At 38.1% G+C, this 26,251-nt stretch overlaps 1 protein-coding gene across 1 annotated transcript in view; it reads left to right on the top strand.

Moving 5' to 3' along the window:
* The window catches only part of FBXL13 (F-box and leucine rich repeat protein 13), a gene marked incomplete at both ends in the record, with an annotated part of 96,787 nt that overhangs the window by 8,086 nt on the left and 62,450 nt on the right, over positions 1–26,251 (top strand). Inside the window, 8 exons of the mRNA XM_080610252.1 lie at positions 876–979; positions 2,376–2,469; positions 4,080–4,144; positions 6,207–6,361; positions 7,543–7,652; positions 9,734–9,829; positions 18,559–18,654; positions 20,209–20,344. Coding sequence (XP_080466378.1) covers positions 876–979; positions 2,376–2,469; positions 4,080–4,144; positions 6,207–6,361; positions 7,543–7,652; positions 9,734–9,829; positions 18,559–18,654; positions 20,209–20,344 — 856 coding nt within the window. The remainder of the gene's footprint in view (positions 1–875; positions 980–2,375; positions 2,470–4,079; positions 4,145–6,206; positions 6,362–7,542; positions 7,653–9,733; positions 9,830–18,558; positions 18,655–20,208; positions 20,345–26,251) is intronic.

Here is a 26,251-nt window from a genome sequence, read left to right as displayed (position 1 = left end):
GAAGGAAAATGTAAAAACTCAGGTGTTTGGTTTGTGATAACTTGTCAAAGGTATTTTCTTTGTAACAGACAGAAGGAAATACAAACAAGAGAGTGTGTCCCAGGGCAGAATCTTCTGCAATAATATAGGTTAATGTCTAGTTAAAGATACACAGTCATGTTTTGAAATTTTTGCCAGGCACAAAAACTTCTAGTTTATAGTTTCCATTAAATTATCACTTTCATAAATACAATTTGCCTGTATACTTTAAAAAATCAATATACTTTGGACATCCTCACTGTATGTGAGCTCACTATCTAGAAATAAATGATCTATGTCCTTTAGCTATAGACAGCTAAAGGACAAATGAGTAAAAATGGTTCCTCAGTTATTACGCAATATTACTAAAAGATAGTGCAAAGTAGTGTGATAATGCAATCCTGAAAACCAAACTTTTCTTAAAACTGCATTTTGTGTTCAATACTGGATACAAGATCAATTTCTGGCCATGCTTCCCATTCAACATACTTCTTGCTTCACAGGATTCATATTGTTTTAAATTTGGGTTTATAAATAAATAAAGTTATCCAATATTCTATATATTCTTTCTTTAATGCACATTTAAAACAATGCAATCCTTAGTAGGAATTGTTGAAGAAATACCACATTTTATTACTATCCTAAAACCAGTGCTTTGAAGTCTAGCAATTGAAATATGCTGACACACGCAATATTGCCTTTAAAACTTGAATGAAAAGGAAGTGATAAAAAGAGAGATGCCTCTGTTTTACAAAATTCAAAGATGCAGGTAAACTTACGTTTATTTTAACAGTTTCATATCTAGATGTTACTTTGCTGTTAACACAAGAGCATTAATCTGCAGTTTCTTTTTGCAGGTGCTGCTTTGTGCTGTAATTGGTATGCGACCAGAAGATCCACTTAAGTTTTTAGAAGAAAAGCTCAGAGAAATAATGGAAAAGGGATTAGATAGTGTTTTATGGTACATATGAAATGATTGTGTGTGTGCTCTGTAGTTTAGAATATTGAACTTGGACATTTAAAACACACTAATGTGCAGCTTCTATCAGAGTTACTTTCCTTCTTTCTTTAATTTGCACATATGATGAAGTAATTTCATTGTTCAAGTGTGTTTCATGAAAAATTGTGTTGTGTAAATATGCCACCCTTGAGGTTTATAAATTCTGAAAGTTTTGAATATCAGGAAAAAGGTTCCAATTGGTGTAGAGGGAAGAGCAACAAGCTATAATGATATTTACATTGACATGAATCACTGAGAAGAGGGAATACCCTCTTTTCTTACTTGATGGACTTCATCCAAGAATGCAGTTTCATTGGTAGCTGTCACAGTTGTCCCGTAATCACCTCACACTAAACCATGCCACCCAAGGCTCTGTCCAACCCAGCCTTGAACGCTGCCAGGGATAGAGCATTCACAACTTCCCTGGACAACCCATTCCAGTGCCTCACCACCCTTACAGTAAAGAACTTCTTCCTTATATCTGATCTAAACTTCCCCTGTTTCAGTTTGAACCTGTTACCCCTTGTCCCTCCAGAGTATCGACCGAACCACATGGTTAATGCTAGGAAAATTGGCATCTTTTGCAATGTGAAGAAGCTCTACTTACCTTGCTTTTGTGTTCTGTGCAGTTGTCACTTCTGGTTGAAGTTTCTGTAGGAGGTGGATAATAATTCCTTAATCTTTGGGTGCACTCAAGCAGAGATCTCTGGAGATCTCTGGACCCCCAACTACTCTGTGTGCACTTATAGATTGAATTTATTGTTTACTTTGCATTATTTACGATGGCTTTCCTGGAAGTTGAAATCTGACTTGATTTCTCTTTTACTTTTGGTCCTCTGGTAAATACTTTTTATTTCAATATTTTTCATGGAATTATAATGCAGCATAATCATTTCTGATTGATTTGTCTCTTGTAGTGTGTCTTCTTTTTCTGTAATGAAAACAGAAGTTTACCTATCTAGATGCGGCCTATTTGCAATAGCAGGAAACATTGCTCCAGCAACTGACAACTTGAAATGACTGTTCAGTTAATATTAAGATGAGAAATAGAATACTATAATCTGTTAGGAAATGTCGAAGATAGATGTTACATGGAACGTATTAAGCTCTGATGTACAGAGTATTTCAATGTAGCTCTAAGAGTAGCAATAATATTAATATAATAATTAATTTCTGTATTTTGTAAACATTTAAAAACAGCTGCTCTAGGTATTTGTAATGAAAGTGATATAGATCATAATCTTTTTATAGTAATGTTATAAAGCTGTAACTGTAGCTAATCTAGTAGGTACAGAGAAAAGATGCATTTTCTTTTGGGATACTAATATGTTTAATATAATTTACTTCTCTTTTAAAGGTGTATGTGTACAGATCTGTCTTTACACCCACAATTTAAGAGGATTTCAGAAACGTACCTGAACACTGTTTTTGGACTAGATGTTGAACAACTGGTAAAAATCATTGAACATTTGCATTAACTCTAAGCTGTCAACACATTTTCTAATATAGAACATTCATACTCTCTTTTTAAGTTTTCTCATGTTACTCTTCTATAGCTGATGTGAAGAATATGATAATTTGCTTTTCTTTCTATTGATATTGATTTGTATCCAAAACTTAATATAATCAGAGGTGAGCATAACATCTAGGCATGTGGTAGGGAACAAGTAGTCAAGTATTTGATCATAATTTAAAAAGAGTTCCCCGTAAGTACAAGTCTAGTTTCAATAGCATGTTTTTCCTATGTGTTATTTGGTTTTACTTAAGCCAGTTCCTAAAACTGCACTTAACTATAATGAATAGTTACAGCATTATTGTACATAAAGCAATGAGGAGGTGAACATTCTGGTTTTACTGATCCAGAAAGTCATAGAATCATAGAATAGTTAGGTTTGGAAAGGACCTTACGATCACCTAGTTCCAACCCCCCTGCCATGGGCAGGGACACCTCACACTAAACCATGTCACCCAACGCTTTGTCCAACCTGGCCTTGAACACCGCCAGGGACGGAGCATTCACAACTTCCCTGGGCAACCCATTCCAATGCCTCACCACCCTCACAGGAAAGAACTTCCTCCTTATATCTAACCTGAACTTCCCCTGTTTAAGTTTTAACCCGTTACCCCTTGTCCTGTCACTACAGTCCCTAATGAAGAGTCCCTAATGTCACCTGTAGAGAAGAAAAACTCCTATTACATTCAAAGGAGAAAGGTGCTGTATAACCATGCAAGAAGCAGTCTAAGCAATTTAGTCAGTAAGTTGGCATGCAGTGTGACCAGATTTTCATCTTAATTACTTCTGTATAACTGTATTCAATTCTGTCTTAATCCGTCTGTACTGTGAGTTTGCTGCAATTTCATTTCAGCCGTTTCCTCTTTTACAAACCACTCAACTATTATCAGTCTGAAAGTGGAATGGTTGATTTATACAGTATAAGTATAAATATACAAATGGATTGCAGTCAAATCCTCTTACAGATTTTCTTAGGAGTAAGAACAATAAGATAACCCTCAGTATTTCTTGAGGCCCTATTGCTATTTGTACATTTAAAGGAACATATTTTCTTTTACAGAGATATTCTTGGCTCATAGTCTTACACAGTTTTGGTTTTGTACAAGTTCAAACAGGTTTATTAAAATACCAGTGAATTAGAGTCATGTAAATAGTTTACATAGTGATGAAACATAAAAATATTTTTGCAAACAGTAACTAAAGTATTTGTTCAATGTGCTAAATTGTTGGATACAGCTGACTGGTAAAAGAGTGCATATGAGGGATGAAAGACGGAATTTCAGTTATTGCACTTTCTCTCAAGTATACATGCTATTTCTGTTACGTATGCTAATTTTGCTTTTCCTTTAAATTCTGTGTGTAAAACCAAAAGTGTAATTTGGTAGCAGACAACAGAAAATTATACTTAAATATTCTTCTTTTTAGAATAGATACTTTAATTTGGACCAATCAACATGGAAAATACAAGATTTCATACTTTTGTCTGATTTCTAAATATTAATAATACAGCACTGTTTTGTGTAATAATGTCATAAATGATGTGTTTAGATAACTGAAGGATGTGCCAAAGCTTGGGGCTTTTACAGCAGAAACTTAATGAAGCTGTATTTTGGGTAAGTGTATGCATTTTACATATACCTCAGGAACATCTTAGGAAAATACATTTCACCAAAGCAATATTTATGTTGTTCCATCGTTTGGGGGAGGGAAAAGTTTTCATTTTAATAGACCAATGTGAAGAGAGATTAGAAACTTAGATTTGGCTTTATTTTTCTTCAGTAATGTTGTTTTATGTTAAAAATAATCAATTCTGAGTTCCTGCTTGTTCCAGACTGAAAAAAGGCCTTTGACATTTCTGTACTTTAATCAGCATTATTTACTAGTCATATGGTAGTATGCCCAGGAATAAAAGGATAACTTGTGTTTGGTTCTGAAATTAGAAGATCTGTGTTCTCTTCTGTTCTTTCTTAGGTTTCCTGTATGCTTGGGATTAGGTTACTCATGCTTTATATAATCCAATTTCCCCTTTTAAAAATGGGGATACTCCTTAGCTGTGTTTGAAAATCTAATCACAATAAAGAAACATGTTCACTGATTTCTTTGTTGAAGGTATCTGTATCAAAATTTAATGATCCTCCCTTTAGAATAGATAAGTTTGGACTATTTTGTACTGAAAAGTGTGCAATACTCATTATATAGGAAGTACAACTCTGCCAGGAATACTGGTTTAAATCCTTACTAAGCATCACAGAATCACAGAATTGATAGGGAGGTGAAGATTTTCAAGCTATCCTCTGATTAGCCTTGGTGAACACTTGCCTAGGCTGTTTTCAGCCATCTGAAGAATCACAGGCATTGGAGACATATCAATCTCTTCAGGCAGTTTATTCCAGTACTGCATAACCCCTTCTACTAGAAATATCTCACTAATATCTGGGCCGTCCTTGCTCTAAGAGGACCCTCCTTCTCCCCTTTTTTTTAATTTTTATCTTACGCACCAGAGACACAGAAGATTATTCCTTTTTCCTTTACAGCAGCGTTTTGATGATTGTCTGAGCTAACAGTTTTGTTTAATTATTACAGAAGTTGGACTGGAATAGGAGAATGTTCCATTTCTAATTGCTCCCAACTATATTAAATGAAATGACTTTTTTTTTAATTTGAAATGAGAGATATTTTGGCAAATGAGAATAGTCATATAAAATCTAATTTATTCAGTAATCTTTCCAGCAAATCAGGTACAGAGAGATAGTGTATTTTAATATATCAGCAACATGTGATTCATGTGAAATACATTTTTTTTTGTTCTGAATATTATTTCTTTTTACTTAGCTTAGAAAAGATTTTTTTTTTTCATAGAATCATAGAATAGTTAGGGTTGGAAAGGACCTTAAGATCATCTAGTTCCAATCCCTCTGCCATGGGCAGGGACACCTCACACTAAACCATGTCACCCAAGGCTCTGTCCAACCTGGCCTTGAACACCACCAGGGATGGAGCATTCACAACCTCCCTGGGCAACCCATTCCAGTGCCTCACCACCCTCACAGGAAACAATTTCTTCCTTTTATCCAATCTAAACTTCCCCTGTTTAAGTTTGAACCCGTTACCCCTTGTCCTCTCACTACAGTCCCTGATGAAGAGTCCATCCCCAGCATCCTTGTAGGCCCCCTTCAGATACTGGAAGGCTGCTATGAGGTCTCCACGCAGCCTTAAAATTGTTAAGATATAAATGGAATTTATATGCTATGACATTAATTTTTATTTGTATTGCCAAGAAAATGTAAGTAACATTTAAATAAATGAATGCATCTAGCACATTAGAATTATTTTCTGTAAACACTCAAGTGTCATCCCATAATACAGATCTATACATTAAAGTATAGCTGACAGCAGCAGGAGAATATGATGGTAGAAACAAGCAACCTTTTATTGCTCATTTCTGTAGAATATTACAGACAAGTAGAAATTTTATTAAAATGAGTGGATTACTACTGAGAAGTATCATAATGCATATTTTATTTAACTTATAAATAACAAACAACAGTTTTATTCAGAAGTTTATATTGTTAAGCTTGACTGCTTTGTAGTTTACAGCAAATTGCAGAGTTCTAAGATTTTCCTTCATTCAGGTCAGGAGCCATATTAAATTGTTCATTCTGATTTCCATTTCAGAGGATGGTTAAAATATCACCTGCTGAAAAAGAGTAAAAGACAACAGGCAGAGCAGAAGGTGGCTTTAGCAGTAGACCATTATAACGTGCAAATAGTAAGAGTTATTATACAGAAGTGGAGTATGTGGGTGAATATTCACAAGCAAAAAAGGACAGGTAAGTCTGTATAGCTGCTTTCATAAGACAAAAAATGTATTGTATAAAAGAAAACTATGCTGTATACTTTAAATATGCTTGGTGCCGCTATTTATCTAGCTGTCTTTTTGCAGGATACCATTCACTGGTTGACCTGTGGCAACTTGATGCCGAGAGGCAGTTCCCTCTATTTGCTGTTAGGACAGATGGTGCTGGTACTCTTTAAAGTCTGAGCAGTGATGATGATGCAAAGAAGGCCTGAGGGTGTTGGGGAAGCGAAGTGTATGTCAGAAGTCCAGAGTGGAGTGAATAAGGATGCTTTTAGTGGAGGTGAAAAGTGCAATGATATAGGAATAAACCAGAAGGGATCACAGAGTTGGAGTCTTGGCTCCAGTTAGAGGGAATGCACGATGTGAGGCGGGGAAGGAGTGAAGATCAAAATAAAACTTAAAAAAATCAGAAGAAATTAAAAAAGAAATACTATGTGCATTTTGCCTGGGACTTCACATTCCTTGGATCCTGCGGGTATGCGGTTTTTTAAATGTCTCCACACAGCAGCAGCTGTGAACATACTCTGTTAACCCGAGTCCACCCAGACAGAAGTGTCATTAAAGTAAAGAATGGGCCAAAACCACTGCCTATAGGTTTGAGTTTGGACTCAGGCAGTTACATATGATTCAAACATTCGTCTTATAGAGCTAGAGGCTCAAGCTGTTGTCTCACTTTCCTAGGTAGTTTTCAGGGACTCCTTTTTTCTTTTATATTCTCTTCTAAATGTTACTTTCAGCCAAGGCGCCTTTTAGTGAATTTATTCTTACAATGTTTGACTTATGTGCCATCTGAAACAATATTAAAGTTTTGTAATTGTGTTTTATTTCACTGAGGTCTGTATACATCTGGCACCTCCAAGCTCTGTGCAATTATAGGGTAATTTGGTAGATCAAACTGTAGATGGGTAATGTTTTATACACAACTCTAACACATTGGAAATATGTCATGTTTATGCCTTGCCAGCCAACTTGAAATCCTATTGCGATGGTCTTAGTTATATCTGTTGTAAAAGGTTATTTATTTCCTTACAGAACCTGAATTGATTATCTATTTTATTGAAATGTAATTTGATAGTCATTCATCTAAAGCACTTAAATGACATACTTCTTACTTGTGGTCCTCAGATTGGTTATAATTATGTATATTTTCAGTGGCAGTGACAAGACTGCAACAGATCTTTAATAAGTTATATTTAAATGCTGTGGTGAAGGCTTGGCATGCAGAGGCGCACAGTTCTTCAGAAACAAAAGCATATTTTGAGGTATGCAGTATAATACTTCACATACAGTAAGCTTAATGTTTAAAGGTTAGCTCCATTAATTCCAAGTGGAAAACCAGCTCTATCAATATTAAATGAAGCATTTTAGTACTGCTACTACTAATACTGCTCTATAGTACTGGTGGTGTTATGGGCAGGAGATCATTGCCTTTCTAGTCTGCAAGTAAAAGTTTGGTCATATCTTAAGCAGCAAAAGGGGTTGAGTGTAATTTTATATTACCAGTGACCTAGCTGGCTTGGATCAGGTAGTTGATGTCATAGGGGTAGTATTACCAATTGAGATGATCACCAGTGAAGATGATGCCTCTGAATCTCTGCCACCAGAATCTAATAGGTGTAGATTCCTGCACAGTGAGGAGAAGGCTCAGTAACCTCATCTCCTCCTAACAAGTGTGGGGTAACCAAAATTGTGATCACCTGAGAGTAGGCAGCACACAGGTAGCCCCATATGCCCCTTGCCAGCAGTTGTATCTGATCTCACCATGAGAAATAGGCCTTTTCTCATTTCTAGGGAGGTTTCTCCTGCCAAGGAAGAGAATGCTATAGCTTGATGCCCAGCAACTACCACGTGGGGAATGGGAGAAATGGAAGCTGTAAGAATTGGATGCTGCTAAATGGGGTTCCAAAATCATGCTCCCACTGTTTAGCTCCTTTTTCTTGCCCTACTGTAGGATGATCAGAATGGAAACCAGCTGGGGACAATTTGTCATTTGCTGGCTGCCAGACACCAGTTTTAAAATCCTTCCTGGAGTAAGCCTGCCATTAGTGCTGCTGCTTCTCTGCTTTCCCAAATTAGTTGCTAGACTCTCATTTTTATTTTCGTTTCTTCTCCCTCTCGTACATTTTCTTTATCCTCTTTTCTTCCTGCTATCTTAAAATACTTAAAATGTTAGTCTGACTAGACTGAGTGCATAAAAGTTGTCCTGTTTCTAGATTGTATTAGAGCATTCTTAGGGAATAGTATTCTTAAATTCTTTCCATTCTTAATAACAGATGAAAGGATTGTTTTGACTTCCATAATTAGAGTGCTCAGAACAGAAAGAATATAACTGAACCAATTTTTTATTTGTGTACTTTTGTATTGTGTACAGTTCTGTAGGCATTTTGGGTGCACTTATGTCACCTAAGCATAGGTTTCTGGTGTAATTTGGCATGCCCTGGGATACCTCAGGCAAGGCTAGACCAGACAGGTCTTCAGCTTAAAGCTCAAAAAATGCAAGAATCCTCTGCCCTGTATCATATCTTCCAAATTTTTATGGATATCTTGGATAATCCAGGGCATCTAAGATAACATTTGCAGGTTTTAAAATGCAGAATTAAGCCATCAATGATTAGAATCTGTAAGAAACTAAATGGGCCAGAAGAACTCACATTGCTGCTAAAGAGAAATACATTTTCAGAATGCGAAGTTACAATCTAAAGCTCATTATTCCCATTTACTTGGTTCTTTCTGGCTTTCCCATCCCACTGTTTTCTTCCTTCCCATTTTCTTTATTCCTAATTCCTCCTTTCCTGCATATTTTCTTTTTCTTTCCTCTACTCCTCTCTTCCCTGTAGCAGTATTTAAATAAAAAACATTTTTATAACACCTGACACTCTGTTTCTAGAGCTAGAATAAAAGGAGATTCAATGTTGCTCCCATGTTGAGTATATATGAAAAATACTTCATTATCTTTCATGCTGTATACCTTGTTGGATACAATATGACATCAGGGAGATTTTAGTAATGATACCTTTTGAACACTTGTCTGAAAAAATCATATGTGCCATAGTGTGCTTATGTCACAGTGTGTACACAATGTTTTAGTTTGGAAATGCATGTAGTCTCCTATGCTTCTATATTGTGTTGCTATGATGACAAATCATGAGGTGGACCCTAAAACTACAGTTATTCTCAGTAATAGCAGTTGCAAATGTTCATAGATGTGTAACTATCTGGGATTTGAAAATGTCTAGTTAAGTTTAGAAAAAATAATTTAATTTTTAAAACATTTAAATGTATTTGAAACTTTGAACCTGCAATTAAGATAAAACTGTGCTTTCCTTGTACTATCTTTTTTCAGAGTTTGGCAAAGGGAAGTCAGAAAGAATGTTGTGAATCAAATGATCTTACCATCAGACATGAATCATCCTCTTTACCAGAAAAAGCCTTGTTACAGGTTTGTGATAGTTGGATATTCTTTTTGATTATTCATATGTATATTTCATAAAGGGTATATATAATCTTTTGTTGAAGGGAATATATTTGTGCAATGGAAAGGAAGGTTCCTGTTTACTTTGTTCACTTTAAGTCAGATGGAATGCTTTGAAGGATGACAATGCTATTCTTTCCTTAATGGCACCTAACCATAATCTGCGTGTCCTAACCTGTGTCCATACCTATGCAACTTGTCACACCTATAGATACATAATTACTTAAATATTCAGGAATTCTGAGGTTGGTAGTAGCATCCTTTCTTCATTAAACCTCCTGAAACAGGTGTAATCTTTCTGTTAGTTCTGTAACAATATTGACGGTATCATTCCTTTTTTGTAGCTTGGGAGAAATCTGTTTATCTTAATCTATGAGCCTTGTTTTTTAGACATCCAAACCATGAGCTCAAAATATAGTGACATCATAAGCTATCCGTTTAAGTTGTCCTTTATGAGGTCGCATCATGTTCACAGTTACATGTGCCACTGTCACAAAGAATCAGATCTTACATGCATAAAGTCTATGCACATAAAAAGCAGAATCTGGATATTAACACATCAAAAAGAATGACAGCTATTCTGAGGTATGTAGGCATACTTTTTTATTAAAGCTACAGAGCAACTGTGAAAATACATTATATAGTTTTCTTTTCTTTTTGCATATAAAGTTAATTTTATAGCCTATATAAACCAAATATACTGACAGTGCTACTTTAGTGGCTTAGCAGAAAACATTAATATTTTCCATTTCTACAGCAATTCCAACTCTGAGGTCTGCAGCTGAAAAGCAAGGTAATTTGCCAGTTTAGAGTTTGTATACATAGTGTGTATGTTAATGTGTGTTTTTGGGGAGAATGAAGTAGGAAGTCAGAATTCTACTGATTTGAATAGGAAATAATAACCTAAAGAATAAGAAAAAAGAGAATTGCATAATCCGCACAAATTTCAAGCCGTATTTCCGTCCATATATATATCATTATAAGATGTGGAATTATTTTTGTTTGTCTGTATTTAAATAGCATTTGCATACCTAAAATCCAAAAGCTACAGCTAAGGAAATTATATGTCATAAAAGAAATCAAAATGAATTCTATCGCTGCAGTGGAAAAAACACAAAAGGTAATAAAATTAAAAACAATAGTAGGGTAAGGTGAGTATATTAGGGAACGTTAGTCAAAACTTCATTCTGGTAATGATGATGTTTAGTTTTTCACTGCAGAGCAATCAGTATCTCTTGGATTTTTAGGAAACAATAAATGAGAACAACATCTTCTGAGTATTTGAAATCTGCTGATTAATTTAAAAGATCTTTAACTAGCAGTATGACCATTCAGGAATCTGCCTTTTTTTGTCAAAGTTCTCTTCTTGTGACTGAGCACACAGGTAAAGATAAAGAAAAGTGAAAATCCTGCATCTTAAGCAGCATTTCATCTCCTCTCCTTCCCTGTGTGTTGCCCCCTATGCCCCGTCCAAAAAATTGGACTACCAATTTCTATCTTTAACAGAATGAAAAGAATAACACTACTTTGAGATAGTGAGGACACAGGTTTGGGATGTAGATGAAGGCAATAGCCAAGGCAAGAACAGGGTGGGGGTTTGTGTTAACTGGGTGGTGTGCTAGACAGGGTTCAGGCTTTGCCACCTCCGTCTTCTTTTTTTTATGTGCAGTGGCGAGACAAACTGAGTTGCCAGGGGATATGCCATGGTTGCTGTGGTGCATGGGGGTACAGCAATTCCCTGGTTTTCCCAGGGAGCTATCCCAAGAGAAGTTGGCCACAGGGAATGAAAACTAATTCTCTTGGGTTGTGTTGGGGTTGGGAGGGTTAAGGACTGGGATCAACAAAAGGACAACAGCACCAGTGCAGGGATTTGGCGGGATGCATGGAAGCATCCAGGGCTAAGGAGCACCTTCTGGCGGGTCTCCTTCAGGCACAAGAGAAAGAACAGGCTGAGCCAGCTGTGCTGGAAGTATTTTTGCAAGTATTTTTTGTGTATGTGGGATAAGTCATGCAAGTGATTACATATGTGGGCTGGAAGCTATTGCTGTGGATCTTTGGGGCAGGCCAGAAAATAATGGCTTTATTTATGTGTAAAGTGCAGAGGGATCAAATTTATTACAGAAGAGCAGGAAGCCTACCAAAATGTTTCCATTTTGTATTTAAAAACAGTGCAGCTCCCTTGATCCAGGGAGAAGTGCAAATCAGTGTGGCCGTCACCTGGCTTTCTTTTTCTTGAGCTGTCTCTATTTTATTTAGTACAGGAAGTGAGGAAAGAACTCTTTTGTTTACTGGCACAGACCAGAGCTTCATTCTAGCTGAATGCCTAGCCATTTACTGCAGAAAGACAGAGCTTGCTTCCTTTCTTCCTCTCCTTCCTCTCATTCTTCTCCATCTTGTCCTTTCTATGTCTCACTTTCTCCCTTTCTCTGTTTCGACCTTTGCCTCTGTGAAAAGAGGATATACCCTTATGCTATCTCTTTGTGGATCCAGGATGTAGATGCAACCTCCTTCCACAGAAGATTACTATTGGGTGCTGCCTCCTCCAGGCCAGATCTGTGGTTGCTCTGAGCATTCACAGACTGAAAAATAAAGTGTGCCTGGGCTTCTCGAAGTTTTGGAGCTGATGATAGAGAGACTTTGTCTCTGGCATTGTAGATGACATTTGGTGGTGGATCATTTCAAAATCACAGGGTATTTAGTAAATATCATTATTAGCATGCTATCATTTATTGCAGCTTTCTGTTCTGCTTCTGTGCAAAAAACACATCTGTCTGTTTGCATTTACTGAGGGGACAAGCTTTGTCCTCAGGGCCAGCTGGAAACCATTTGCTTTGTAGATTGCAGTTTCCTAAACAAGTAAGAGGTACCACAGTACGCTGATGTTGAGTTATTGACAGAAAATGGTTGCTGTGCTCTAAAGCTGGTTACTGTGGGCTTGACCTAACATGAAATAAATGTTTCAACAGACGTTTTCAGAACTGAAAATTCAAAAGGTTACTAGTGAGACAGTGTCAAAGTAAAAGCCTCACTTTTGTTCTTCTGATATGAAACTAAACCTTATTAATGAATAATAATACAGTCAATATTTAATTTTTTATTCTAACAAGTCATATAGTTCCATTTATTCAAATACTTTTTGTGAGCTGTATTAAAATTCCTTAGGTTTTTAAATTAGATTGAGTTTTGAAGTTAAGGAAATAATCCACATGTCTAAAAGAAACAGACTTTTTGTTAGAGAAGCCTGTGATGGATCTGACTGTAATTATCATGGGATGCAGGTATTTGAAAGCATATGGTGTATGGAAGGAATTTGCTATTGAAAAGAACCTATGCAGTTCTGATTTTTAAAAAGCTGTTGTAAGTCCCTGCATTCTGAACTACCTAAATATCTCTAAAATGAATATGGCTATAGCATGCTCCTAGGATTCCACAAAAACCATAAAGCCAGAAAAGCTGATTTTTAAGGATTGTTTTGAGTGGTGTATTAAGTGGTGTATGAAGTGAATACAGACATCTTGTGAGACAACCATATATTTTGAGGAGCTGGCAAATTGCTTGAATGCATTACCTATGCAATTAAATGATAGTGGTAAAAGATGCATTATCAGTGATTTTCCTACTTGATTTGTCCTTTTCTAGCTAAAGAAATTATAGCCCTTTTATAGCTTCTATAGGTTGAAACAATTTTTTCTTTTTAAATCTTGGTAGAATACTCCTGGTATTTCTGCTTATTTCTTTTAATTGAACTTAATTTCTGTGATAAAAATGGGTTCTAGCAGATACACTTTTTAATTCTGTTCATTTCAGTAGAACTGCACAGAATATAAATCAGGATAAAAGTTTCTCCTAAGGAAAGAGTATTCCCCTTAGTGAAACATCCTTTTTATTATAAAATCCCTTTTTGATTCTGACAATTTTTTAGTAACTAATTTATTATAGAGCATATTTCAGTATAACCAAAGCAAACCACAGTAACATGAACTCTGGTAATCATAGAATCATAGAATAGTTAGGGTTGGAAAGGACCTTAAGATCATCTAGTTCCAATCCCTCTGCCATGGGCAGGGACACCTCACACTAAACCATGCCACCCAAGGCTCTGTCCAACCTGGCCTTGAACACCACCAGGGATGGAGCATTCACAACTTCCTTGAGCAACCCATTCCAGTGCCTCACCACCCTCACAGGAAAGAACTTCCTCCTTATATCTAACCTGAACTTCCCCTGTTTAAGTTTGAACCTGTTACCCCTTGTCCTGTCACTACAGTCCCTTGAGCCACTGACCACAACTCTTTGAGTGCGGCAATCCAGCCAGTTCTTTATCCACCGAGTGGTCCACCCATCAAATTGGTGTCTCTCAGAGACAAAGATGTCATGCAGGACAGTGTCAAATTCTACACAGATAGTTACTCTTTCTTCACTACTTAGCTATGTTGATTACCAGAAGTGAAACAAAATTTGCAGTTACCTCCGTACTTTTACGAAGTCTTTTTGTGTATTGCTTCTGAGTACAACATTCATTTGAGTCTCAAAGCCTCTATTTGACTCAAGATTTCTCTTGTGCCAGTATGACAGCAGAAAGAGCTTTTTCAAATACATAGCTGATAAAACTAACACCAGGGGCAAGGTTGGCCCACTGGTGAACGGGATGGGTGCCCTGGTGACAGAAGATACAGAGATGGCAGAGTTATTGAATGCCTTCTTTGTCTCTGTCTACTCTGCCGGAGGCAGTCCTGAAGAGCCCTGTACTCCTGAGACCTCAGATGAAGTCAGGTCAGCAGAGCAGTTTGCCTTAGTCAACGAGGAATGGGTTAGAGACCAGTTGAGCAATCTGGACATCCATAAATCCATGGGTCCAGATGGGATGCACCCGCGGGTGCTGAGGGAACTGGCGGAAGTCATTGCTAGACCACTCTCCATCATCTTTACCAAGTCTTGGGAAATGGGAGAGGTGCCTGAGGACTGGAGGAAAGCAAATGTCACTCCAGTCTTCAAAAAGGGCAAGAAGGAGGACCCGGGTAACTATAGACCGGTCAGCCTCACCTCCATCCTTGGGAAAGTGATGGAGCACCTTATCCTTGATGCCATCTTAAGGCACGTCAAGGATAAGAGGGTTATGAGGGGCAGTCAACATGGCTTTACCAAGGGGAAGTCATGCTTGACCAACCTCATTGCCTTTTGTGAGGAAATAACATGGTGGATGGATGATGGCAGAGCGGTGGATGTGGTCTACCTTGACTTCAGCAAAGCATTTGACACAGTCTCCCACAGCATCCTCATAGCTAAACTGAGGAAGTGTGGTCTGGATAATCAGGTAGTGAGGTGGACTGCAAACTGGCTGAAGGACAGAAGCCAGAGAGTTGTAGTCTATGGGGCGGAGTCTAGTTGGAGGCCTGTATCTAGTGGAGTGCCTCAAGGGTCAGTATTGGGACCCAGTATTATTTAATATATTCATCAATGATTTAGATGAGGGAATTGAGTGTACTGTCAGCAAGTTTGCTGATGACACTAAGCTGGGAGGAGTGGCTGACACGCCAGAAGGCTGTGCTGCCATCCAGCGGGACCTGGACAGGCTGGAGAGTTGGGCAGGGAATAACTTGATGAGATATAACAAGGGAAAGTGTAGAGTCCTGCATCTGGGCAGGAACAACCCCAGGTTCCAGTATAGGTTGGGGAACAACCTGTTAGAGAGTAGTGTAGGGGAGAGGGACCTGGGGGTCCTAGTGGATGGCAGGATGACCATGAGCCAGCACTGTGCCCTTGTGGCCAAGAAGGCCAATGGCATCCTGGGGTGTATTAGAAGGGGGGTGGTCAGTAGGTCGAGAGAGGTCCTCCTTCCCCTCTACTCTGCCCTGGTGAGACCGCATCTGGAATATTGTGTCCAGTTCTGGGCCCCTCAGTTCAAGAAGGACAGGGACCTGCTGGAGAGAGTCCAGCGCAGGGCAACTAAGATGATTAAGGGAGTGGAGCATCTCCCTTATGAGGAAAGGCTGAGGGAGCTGGGTCTCTATAGTTTGGAGAAGAGGAGACTGAGAGGTGACCTTATTAGTGTATATAAATATATAAAGGGGAGTGTCAAGAGAATGGAGCCAGGCTCTTCTCAGTGGCAAACAATGATAGGACAAGGGGTAATAGGTACAAACTGGAACACAAGAGGTTCCACTTAAACTTGAGAAGAAACTTCTTCTCAGTGAGGGTGACAGAACACTGGAACAGGCTGCCCAGGGGGGTTGTGGAATCTCCTTCTCTGGAGACATTCAAAACCCGCCTGGACGCATTCCTATGCAACCTTATCTAGGTGTTCCTGCTCTGGCAGGGGGATTGGACTAGATGATCTTTTGAGGTCCCTTCCAATCTCTAACATACTGTGATACTGTGATACTGTGATAGTCTGAGTGAACTCTGTTCTGAGTATGCATTCTTTTTTCTGGAGCATATTTCAAATCGTATCTCATATACTGCTATAATGAAAAACAGGTTTTATTGTATGCATCGTTGTATGGAAAGTTGTATAACTAATATGGAAGTACTTATATCACTTCACAGCTACAGGTTGGGCAGAGAAGAGATTCAGAGCAGCCCTGCAGAGAAGGACTTGGGGGTGTGGGTCGATGAGAAAATGAACATGAGCCAGTTTCAGTGTGCGCTCGCAGCCCAGAAAGCCAACCGTATCCTGGGCTGCATCAAGAGGAGCGTGACCAGCAGGTTGAAGGAGGTGATCCTGCCCCTCTCCTCTGCTCTCGTGAGACCTCACTTGGAGTATTGTGTGCAGTTCTGGTGTCCTCAACATAAAAAGGACATGGAACTGTTGGAACAAGTGCAGAGGAGGGCCACGAGAATGATCAGGGGACTGGAGCACCTCCCGTATGAAGAGAGGCTGAGAAAGTTGGGGCTGTTCAGCCTGGAGAAGAGAAGGCTGCATGGAGACCTCATAGCAGCCTTCCAGTATCTGAAGGGGGCCTATAAGGATGCTGGGGATGGACTCTTCATCAGGGACTGTAGTGACAGAACAAGGGGTAACGGGTTCAAACTTAAACAGGGGAAGTTTAGATTGGATGTAAGGAAGAAATTCTTTCCTGTGAGGGTGGTGAGGCACTGGAATGGGTTGCTCAAGGAAGTTGTGAATGCTCCATCCCTGGCGGTGTTCAAGGCCAGGTTGGATGAGGCCTTGGGTGGCATGGTTCAGTGTGAGGTGTCCCTGCCCACGGCAGGGGCGTTGGAACTAGATGATCTTAAGGTCCTTTCCAACCCTGACTATTCTATGATTCTATATTCTATAAAACACACTGGCATCTTTGCTATGTTTTCACTCTGACATCTTAGTGTTAAAGTATATATATAAAGTGCAAAGCTCTTTAAAAATGTTTATTAATAAGAAAAATTCCTCTTCAGTGACAGGTTATGGGATAAAATTAGAAAGTTCTTTTTGTAATTTCGCTACCAACTAATTACCATACCAGGTTTAAACTGTTGCATAGATGTATGATTGTGCAGTTAGAAAATTAATTACATTATGAGCATAAAGTTTTACGTACGGAAAATTTTCTTTAGGAAAAGTCATGTAGGATTGTATTAACTGTGTTCCTTTCAGTTGGTTTCTTTTTCATACTCAGAACATTTAAGTTTTGTGTTTCATGTCAGACATTTGTAATTCAACACATGATGTAGCATTTCAGTTCTGCAAATGATTACATATATGGGAATTTTTAGTATGTAAATAATCCAGCTGTGTTATATAAAAGTCTGCATATGCTTTTTGTCTTTGAGTCTTAAACGCATCTTGCATTTTCAGATGGTTATAATACATGTCTGCTTCTGTAGCAAAGACGTTCAAGTTTAATGTATTTTCCCTTATTTAATTTTACCAAGTTTCTTCTAGGATAGAACATTAGCATTCTCTTGGCAGAAATGCCGTTTGACAATTGATCATAAGAATGGCAGGTGAGGAGCTGTGGCACAAGCTTGCCAAATGTCCTTTTCATTCAGTCTCCTACTTTTATGGCCTGACACTGCTGTATCTGTGATTATTTAGCAGGACAAGACCTTTTTAAAATTCTATAATTTAATTTTTCAATATGTTGCTTAGTGGTAGCAGTATATTTTGAAATATTTACCTATATAAAATGGACTACCAGTACAGCTTGTATATTTTTTCTACCCTAATATAACACATCAATTTTAATATTCTGAGATTAAAGATTTATAGATATATTTACCAAATTAAACTAGTTAAGTTAAAAAGACCTCTGAGGCAGAAACTACAAAAACTCTTCAAAGGTAATTTAAATCAAATTTAAAAGTACTATAGTTAGTCTAAAAAGCTTTAATCCGAATTATATTTTCTCAAGTAGGCTTAGGAAAGGTGTTTGAACAAGTGTTGTTTTCATATAGGTGAAATAAAACTGCTGATAGTGCATGAAAAATCTTCAGTTCTGAAACATCCCTGTCATTCTTTATCATAGCTTGAATTGATGAGCTTTTAAGCAAAGCAGTATTTTCATAAGTCTTTGTTAAGGCTGTTAATGATTAATTATTGACATTCTGCTATAAAAGGTATGTTTAAACTCCTAAGAAAGAAGTTTTTAATTTTAAAATAGCTCTTACTGTTTAGGATAAGTGAATATGTATCGTTTAATACAGCAGTGCTTCTTATTGAATAGGCTTTAATATCATGTATGTCTGTTTGTCTTATATAGGTTTTCCGCTATGTAAATTTGGTTGATCTGGCAAGATGTGCTCAAGTTAGTCAAATGTGGATGCTGCTGACTCAGAACAGTTCATTATGGAGTAATGTAAGATAATCACAGTATGCTATTTCAATTTTATTTATTTTAAACAGGAGTGAGACAAGGAGGTAATTTAATTTAAGAATGCTTAAAGTTTTATCCCCAAATATGACTTGTTGTACTCAGCAACATGAAGAAAAAAATACGAGCAACTCAAATAAAATTGTCTGTGGTATACCATTATAAAATCAGTGGAAGTGAAAGAGAATTGGCTACTAAGGCTTGGCTTAATTTAGACAGTTAAGTGTCTTAGGCTTAAGATCCATTTGGGATCCAGAAGGTGAACAGAGCTGTGCCTTGCAAGGCTAAGAGATCTGAACTCCCATATTTGCTGTTGGGGAGTTACATGTTCCCTGAGTGGGATATAGCACTATAGGCACGTATAGTACATATCTACCTTCCTCACTGAGGGAAAGAAATTCTGGAGGTCTCAACAATGCTCTACTTGCATGTCCTACTGTCTGGTTCTAAGCATCTGACTGTTCTCTGTGTGAGTTTCTTTAAACTCATCTTCTGATGTGCTTAGATGTCACATATACATTTTGTACAGTCTTTGCTCAAATTTGAGTTGGTGAATCTACCCTTGGACATCAGCACCTAAAAGATCAGCTTGTAGTGCCTGGAGTCTTTATTAGGTCTGGTCTTAAGTTCCTGTGATGTATTAATGATCTTAATGAAACTAGTATTAAAAATTCTGTTAATTTTAACGTAATAAGAACAAAATCCTAATAAGAAAGTGAAAAAAACTCAGCAAAAGTTCCTGGTATTGTAACCACTTACTTCTAAGCCTTCTGAATAGAAATAATAGTAATTGGTTTTTCAAAGTATTTGGGTAATAAACATGTATTATGAAATGTGCAGCAAACAGCTGTGGTGTGGCTTTAGCAGATTATACAAAAGGAGGAAAAAAGCTTTTTTTGGCCTTTTTATGAACAAATTGGAAGAAGACATGAAAATGTTTTCTCCAAAAAGGAGATATTTCTTATTAAAGAAATAATAAATACTGGTAGATAGACCGTTAAAACTATTTTCTAGTATTTTTTGTTAAAACTTCTTGAACTTCTGACAGATATTTAGAAAAAGAATGGTTTTAGTCAAGGATCTAGATATCCCCAGCATGCAGCTTAGATAATTTTAAGGATTCTTCTACTAAAACTAACGCGGTGGATTATGTAGTCTTGATATCTCCGTGTATCAGCAGACCGTTAACTAGAAAAAAAGAAAGTCTTTGGCAACTTCAGGATTTCATGAAGTAAATGTTCCAGTCTAACAATTTTCTTTGCACGTAATATTGTGACATGTCATATTTTGGCAGTTCAAGACTTATCTCAGCTCCATAAATACTGTATTATTTATAGGCTTCCTCTACATTTAAGTATTTTCAGTCAGCTGTCTAGATTTTTATGTATGTAATGCACAGGCATTTCTGTGTTTTGCTGATAATTGATTCAGTGTTTGCCTAACTATGATGTATTCAGTAGTGATTTTGATAATGATGTGGTTTTATGTATACTACCTATTTTTGGAACTGAATTATCAATCAATTGTTCAATTTTTTAGATCAATTTTTCCTCAGTGAGGCATAAAGTTCAGGATGAAACGGTAGTGAATGTTTTGCAGAAGTGGTGTCCATATGTCTTATATTTGAATCTTCAAGGTTGCTCTTCTCTTCATTGGCCTACCTTTAAAAGTATCAGTAAGTATTACATGCATTTATTAATTTTTAATCCCCTCTTTAAACTGTCTTCACTCTGTGCTTCACTACTGTCCAGTTTTGCTGCCTATATTCTTCTCTATGTGTACAGCCATGATGAAGCAATGTGACTATGAGATATGTAAAATTACTTTAAAGGCAGCCCATTCCTTCATGACAATCTCCAGCCCCAGCAATCTCCATATGACTGAACATTGCTACAATGCCAATAGAATGTTTATGTTTTGTGTGAAATGCTGTAATATGACAAATAAGATTGGAATGCAAATGTGCTTAAATATATCCGAATGCCGGAATCTAACTCTACTGAGATAATTGTCACAGAATCACAGAGTGCCTGAGTTTGGCAGGGACCTCTGGAGGTCACCTGGTCCAAACCCCTGCTCAAGCAGGGCTACCCAGAGCAGGTTGCCCTGGCCTGTGTCCAGATGACTTTTAAATATCTTCCGAGGATGGAGATTCCACAGCCTTCCTGGGCAACCTGTGCTCAGTCACCCTCATAGTACAGAAGTACATACACCCTAATGTTCATATGGTACCTCGTGTGTTTCAGTTGATGCCCATATTATTTTGTGTCCTCTGTCACTGGGCACACCTGAAAGGGCCTGAATCCATCTTCTTTGCACCCACCCTTCATGTATTTATATATATTGCTAAGAGCCCCCCAGCCTTCTCCAGCTGAACATTCACAGCTCTCTCAGTCTTTCCTTATAGAAAATATGCTCCAGTCTCTTAATCATCTTTTTGCCCTTTTTTGGACAATCTTCAGTATGTCCATGCCTCTTGTATTGGGAAGCCTGGAGCTGGACATGGTACTCCAGGTGTAGCCTCACCAGTGCTGAGTAAAGGGGAAAGATCACCTCCCTCAACCTCCTGGCAATACTCCTAATGCAGCCCAGAATACCATCCGCCTTCATTGTAACAAGGACACATGGCTGGCTCATGTTCAACCTGGTGTCCACCAGCACCCTCAGGTCCTTTTCTGCCAAACTGCTTTCCAGCTGGGCTGCTCACAGCATGTATGCATGGGGTTGTTCCTCCCCAGGTGCAGGAGTTTGCATTTCTCCATGTTGTACTTCATGGAGTTCCTGCAAGCTCATTTCTCCAGCCTATCAAGGTCCCTCTTGATAGCAGCATGTCCCTCTGGTGGAGTAGCCACTGCTCCCAGTTTGGTGTCATATGCAAACTTGCTGAGGGTACACTATCTCATCATTGAGATCATTAATGGAGATGGTCTAGTGTGAGGTGTTCCTGCCCATGGCAAGGGGGTTGGAACTAGATGAACTTAAGATCTTTTCCAACCCTAACCAATCTGCGATTCTATGTTAAACAGAACTGAACCCAGTATTGACCCCTAGGGTGTACTGTTGCTGGTCCCAAACCAGAAGCTCACAGACATACACACAATAAAAAGAGTCCAAACATGGTCCAAAACATTAATGTGGTGTTTCAGTTTTAGCACAAATAATAGGTACTTGATTTTGCTGCCAAAACAGAGTCCCTCTGGAAGCAGAAAAGCATCTTAGTCCTTCCTGAGAGTATGTGAGGAAGTTCATGTGACCATGTGATCAGACAGCATTTTGGAATAGTTTCAGGTCAGCCATCTTCTTCTCAATGCAATTGTATTCCCTGGCAGAGAAGTGGGCAGAAAGAATAAAAGCTTTCACAGTCAGCGTTAGAGGGTCAGTGCTAGCTGTGCAAGTGTACTTCGTACGTCGGGAATTAATCTGCATTCTAACTGTTACTCAGACATTTTATCATGAAGAATGTTAAAACATCCTGGTAGCATTTTCATGAGAAAAAACTCTTTTGCTACAACTAGACAAGATCCCAAGCAATGTTTTTGGTTACTGTCATAGCTTTACTTCAGTATCTCTGAAGAAGGCAAATGTTACTGATTGACTCTTTTCTAGCCTACGCTTTAACTGAATGCAAGTGCATAGAAAAGGAAAATGCCTTTGTTTTCCACATAAAAATTGTGTTTTGATTTTTTGAGACTGTAATGCATTTATTATTTAATCAGGTAACACATGATTGAAATTGTTGATGCAGCCTATAACAATTTCAGTGTGTTTTCTTTTGGTTTAGAAAGTGACTGTAATTATGGGTGAAAACAATTTGCTCTCTCAAGTGGTGGCGGAAAAGAACAATTGGCTAAAATGAAAAGAGGTTTTGATCATAGTCTTGGCTTTTGAATCACAGGAGAAAAGAACATTCTCAATGATATCAGTATGCAAGTTGTTTAGTGAAATAATTTAATTTAATGCTATAATGAACTTTGGCAGCTAATAAAACAAGGATGACAAAATAAATCATACACAGCCATGTTGCCTCCATTATGGGGGCTGTATTTAGAAAGGTTAAAACCTGTTATGATTCTGTTTTCCTTATGTATTTGAGTACAAAGCTGAAACCATAATAATAGTTATTGTATTTTAAGCTAAAAACATGTAAAGTTGTGGTAGAACAAACTTTATATACACACGCTGTTTTCTATCACATTGTTTAACTGATATTAAACATATTAAACTGTTACTATTAATTAGTAAATAATAAGAATTAATATTAACATATTAAAATAATTTAACTTAGAAATATCATCATGTTTATTATATCAGTTGGAATATCGGCATGTTTATAGCCATCCATTTCCATTTATCTTACATATCAAAGACACTAAATTAAATTTGTGTATTTACAAATTATGTATTTTTTCCATTTTTGTTGATAATTTTAGGGTTTTTTTGTAGGCTCAAAATCAAAGATTTTGTCTATTTACATCTACTCAGTGCTATTAAACTAATTGTGCTGAATTGTGTGTGATGGTCCACAGGGACTTTTAGCAAACATCGATTTATAAAGCTGTTTCTTCTAACTTTGAAGACACCCAGTAGTTCTTTTTAAGAATGAAACACATTTATGTGAGTGTAGTATCGCTATTCAGGTTAATAACATATTTATTTTGTTAAACCTCACTGATCATACATCCTACTTTTGCCATTCTTTTTGAAGCTCTTGTGGATGGTTTAAAATTGCTGCAAAGCTATTTTTTTTTCTTAGTGGTTGAAAATCATGCTGAAATTCTTTTCCTTTGACATTTCTTCAGCTAACAAACAGTGTTGAACTGTCTGTTCAGTTATAGGCTACAGATGCGATGAAACTTTCCATTAGAACTTCCCCAAACTACAGTTCTGACCTCATCTTTTCAAATAAATCCAAGATTGCACAGATTTTGGCAGCCTCTTTTTATTGTTAATGGTAAAAACCAATGATTTCAATGGGGGTTTAGGTCTGTTTAGCTGGCTAATCGTGTTCATATTCTTTTGTAAATTAATTAGCTGCTATTTTTAAATGTTGCTTTTAGGTACTGCAACTTTGCTATGTGGTGTATGCATGAAATAGTAGTCATTGATTAATGCCTGCATATGAATGTTATGCGATTCCAGCTCAGACTCTTTGGGAAATAAATGTGTTATTTTGCCAAAAAAAAAATGAGTGTATGAGATGCATGGGTTACAGCTCAGCTGCTTGTGGTATTACTCCACCCACTCGGTGATTTTAGAGAACCATTTGACTTCCGTGTGTGACTGGGAACTGGGTTTGAAAGCTGCCATTCATATTCATAGGGCAGGAGCTACAAGTTCCTCAGAGGCTTTTGAAGCTTTTTATTGCCAATAGTGGTCACAGTATTGACAGACCTATCTCTTTTCTTACACTCTGCCATGGCAAAACATGAGTCAAAAGAGACTTTTCTGTGTTTCATGTGTGCTGTGTAGACAGAAGGCCACTCTGTCTGTAGAGTACTGTAGTTCACCCCTTTAGGCAGTACATATACTGCATATCAGGAGACACTGTAGTATCAGGCAATTATTTCCTGGATTTGAAGAGAGAAAGAAGGAGAATCAAGACAGAAATTACTGAAAGGACTTAAAAAGCATATAAAGGAAGAGGGACGCCCATGATTTTCTTTTAGACGTGGAAAGGCTTCTGGCATTCTGTGATTAAATTAGTACAGAAAGAAAGAAATGTCAGCATTAAATTGTGGTTTGTGGCTGTGGTGTTTCATAGAGGGTTTACTTCAACTTGCAGTACATTTCAGAGAAATAGTAATTAACCCTGTTATTGTTAGTCAGTCTCTGTATGTGTTTTTCAAATGTATTTTTCTCTTTTTCCTTGGGCTGCCTCCTCCTGTGCTATCTTCATAGTTCCTTTATATTTTTCCAGTTCATACAGTCTTAAAGAATGTGCTGCTTGAGAGGTGGGTCTGTACAAACCTCATGAAGTTCAACAAGGCCAAGTGCAAGGTCCTGGACCTGGGTCAGGGCAAACCCAAGCACAACCACAGGCTGGGTGGAAACTGGATTGAGAGCAGCCCTGAGGAGAAGGGTGTGGGGGTGTTGGTTGACAAGAAGCTCAACATGACCTGGCAGTGTGTGCTTGCAGCTCAGAAAGCCAACTGTATGCACAGCTGCATCAAAAGGAGTGTGAGCAGCAGGACAAGGGAGATGATTCTCCCCTTCACCACTCTTGTGTGACCCCATGTCCAGTACTGTATCCATCTCTGGGGCTCCCAACACAAGAGGGACATGGGTCTTATTGGAGTGAGTCCAGAGGAGGGCCACAAAGATGATCAGAGGGCTGAAGCCCTCTTCTTCAGTCTGGAGAAGGTTCTGGAGAGACCTGATAGCAGCCTTTCAGTGCCTAAAGGGGGCCAACAAGAAATCTGGAGAGGGACTTTTTTACAAGGGCATGTAGTGATAGGACAAGGGGGAACGGCTGTAAACTCACAGACGGGAGACTGAGATTAGATGTTAGGAAGAAGTTCTTTTCTGTGAAGGTGGTGAGGCGCTGGCACAGGTTGTCTAGAGAAGCTGTGGCTGCGCCATCCCTGGCAGAGTTCAAGGCCAGGTTGGATGGGGCTTGGAGCAGCCTGGTCCAGTGGAATATGCCCCTGCCCATAGCAGGGCAGTTGGAACTGAAAAATCTTTAAGGTCTCTTCCAACCCAAAAAATTCTATGATTCTATGTTAAATTCATTTTTTCCTACTCAGCTTTTCTCCATTGGCTGTGCTGCTAATAACAGATATTCTGCGGTGGTTCCATTGTCTGTCCTTTTCAATCACGCTCAGTAGTTCCATTCTGTACTGAAGTAATTCCCTGGAATTTGAGAGGAGGAGGAGCACTTCACTTAATGCTGCCTACTGCTTATGACAGATTTTTTTCTTTTGCCACTTTCAAGTTTCTAGAAAATGCCCCATTTATTGAATATTGCTGGCCAAATGGGATTTTCATCTGTGTTCCATAATTAAAATAATGCTTAAGATATTCCCAGGAGCAGGGATGAGTCAGATACTGTTGGTTTTGCTATGAAGTTTTCAAAAGATGTTGTGGAAGACATGGCTAAATTATTCAGTTTATCAGTAAAGCACCATTAAATATATTCATAATCTGAATCACGTAGAACATGAATAACATGTCCCTGTCCATGACAGAGGGGTTGGAACTAGATGATCTTTGAGGTCCCTTCCAACCCAGACCATTTTATGAAGGAATGAAGTTAATAATATCTTATGTTTGCTTAAGGATCCTTTGGCATTCCTACCACCCTTAGTAACTTCTGAATTTTTCCTTTATGTTGTTCTTCTATGTTAGCACAGAAGCACTGTGTGCTCTGCATTGCACTTCTAAAACAAAAGGGGTGACCTTTTGGGCTTGTGGCTAAAGCACCAGAGAAAACCACAATGCCATAATTTTGTGCACATCTTTAAAAGAGCAAATTTTCTCCCTGAAGTGTTCCAGAATTTATTCTGTGGTAGCCAACAGATATTTAAAGTTTTCGCCCTGCATCTCTATCCTGCACTTGGGTATTTCTTACTCATCTAAGAGCACG

The sequence above is a fragment of the Psittacula echo genome (assembly GCF_963264785.1).
Source record: "Psittacula echo genome assembly, chromosome: 1".
NCBI lineage: Eukaryota > Metazoa > Chordata > Aves > Psittaciformes > Psittacidae > Psittacula > Psittacula echo.
The sequence above is the reverse complement of the archived record's forward strand: the minus strand, read 5'-3'. Positions and strand labels throughout refer to the sequence as shown.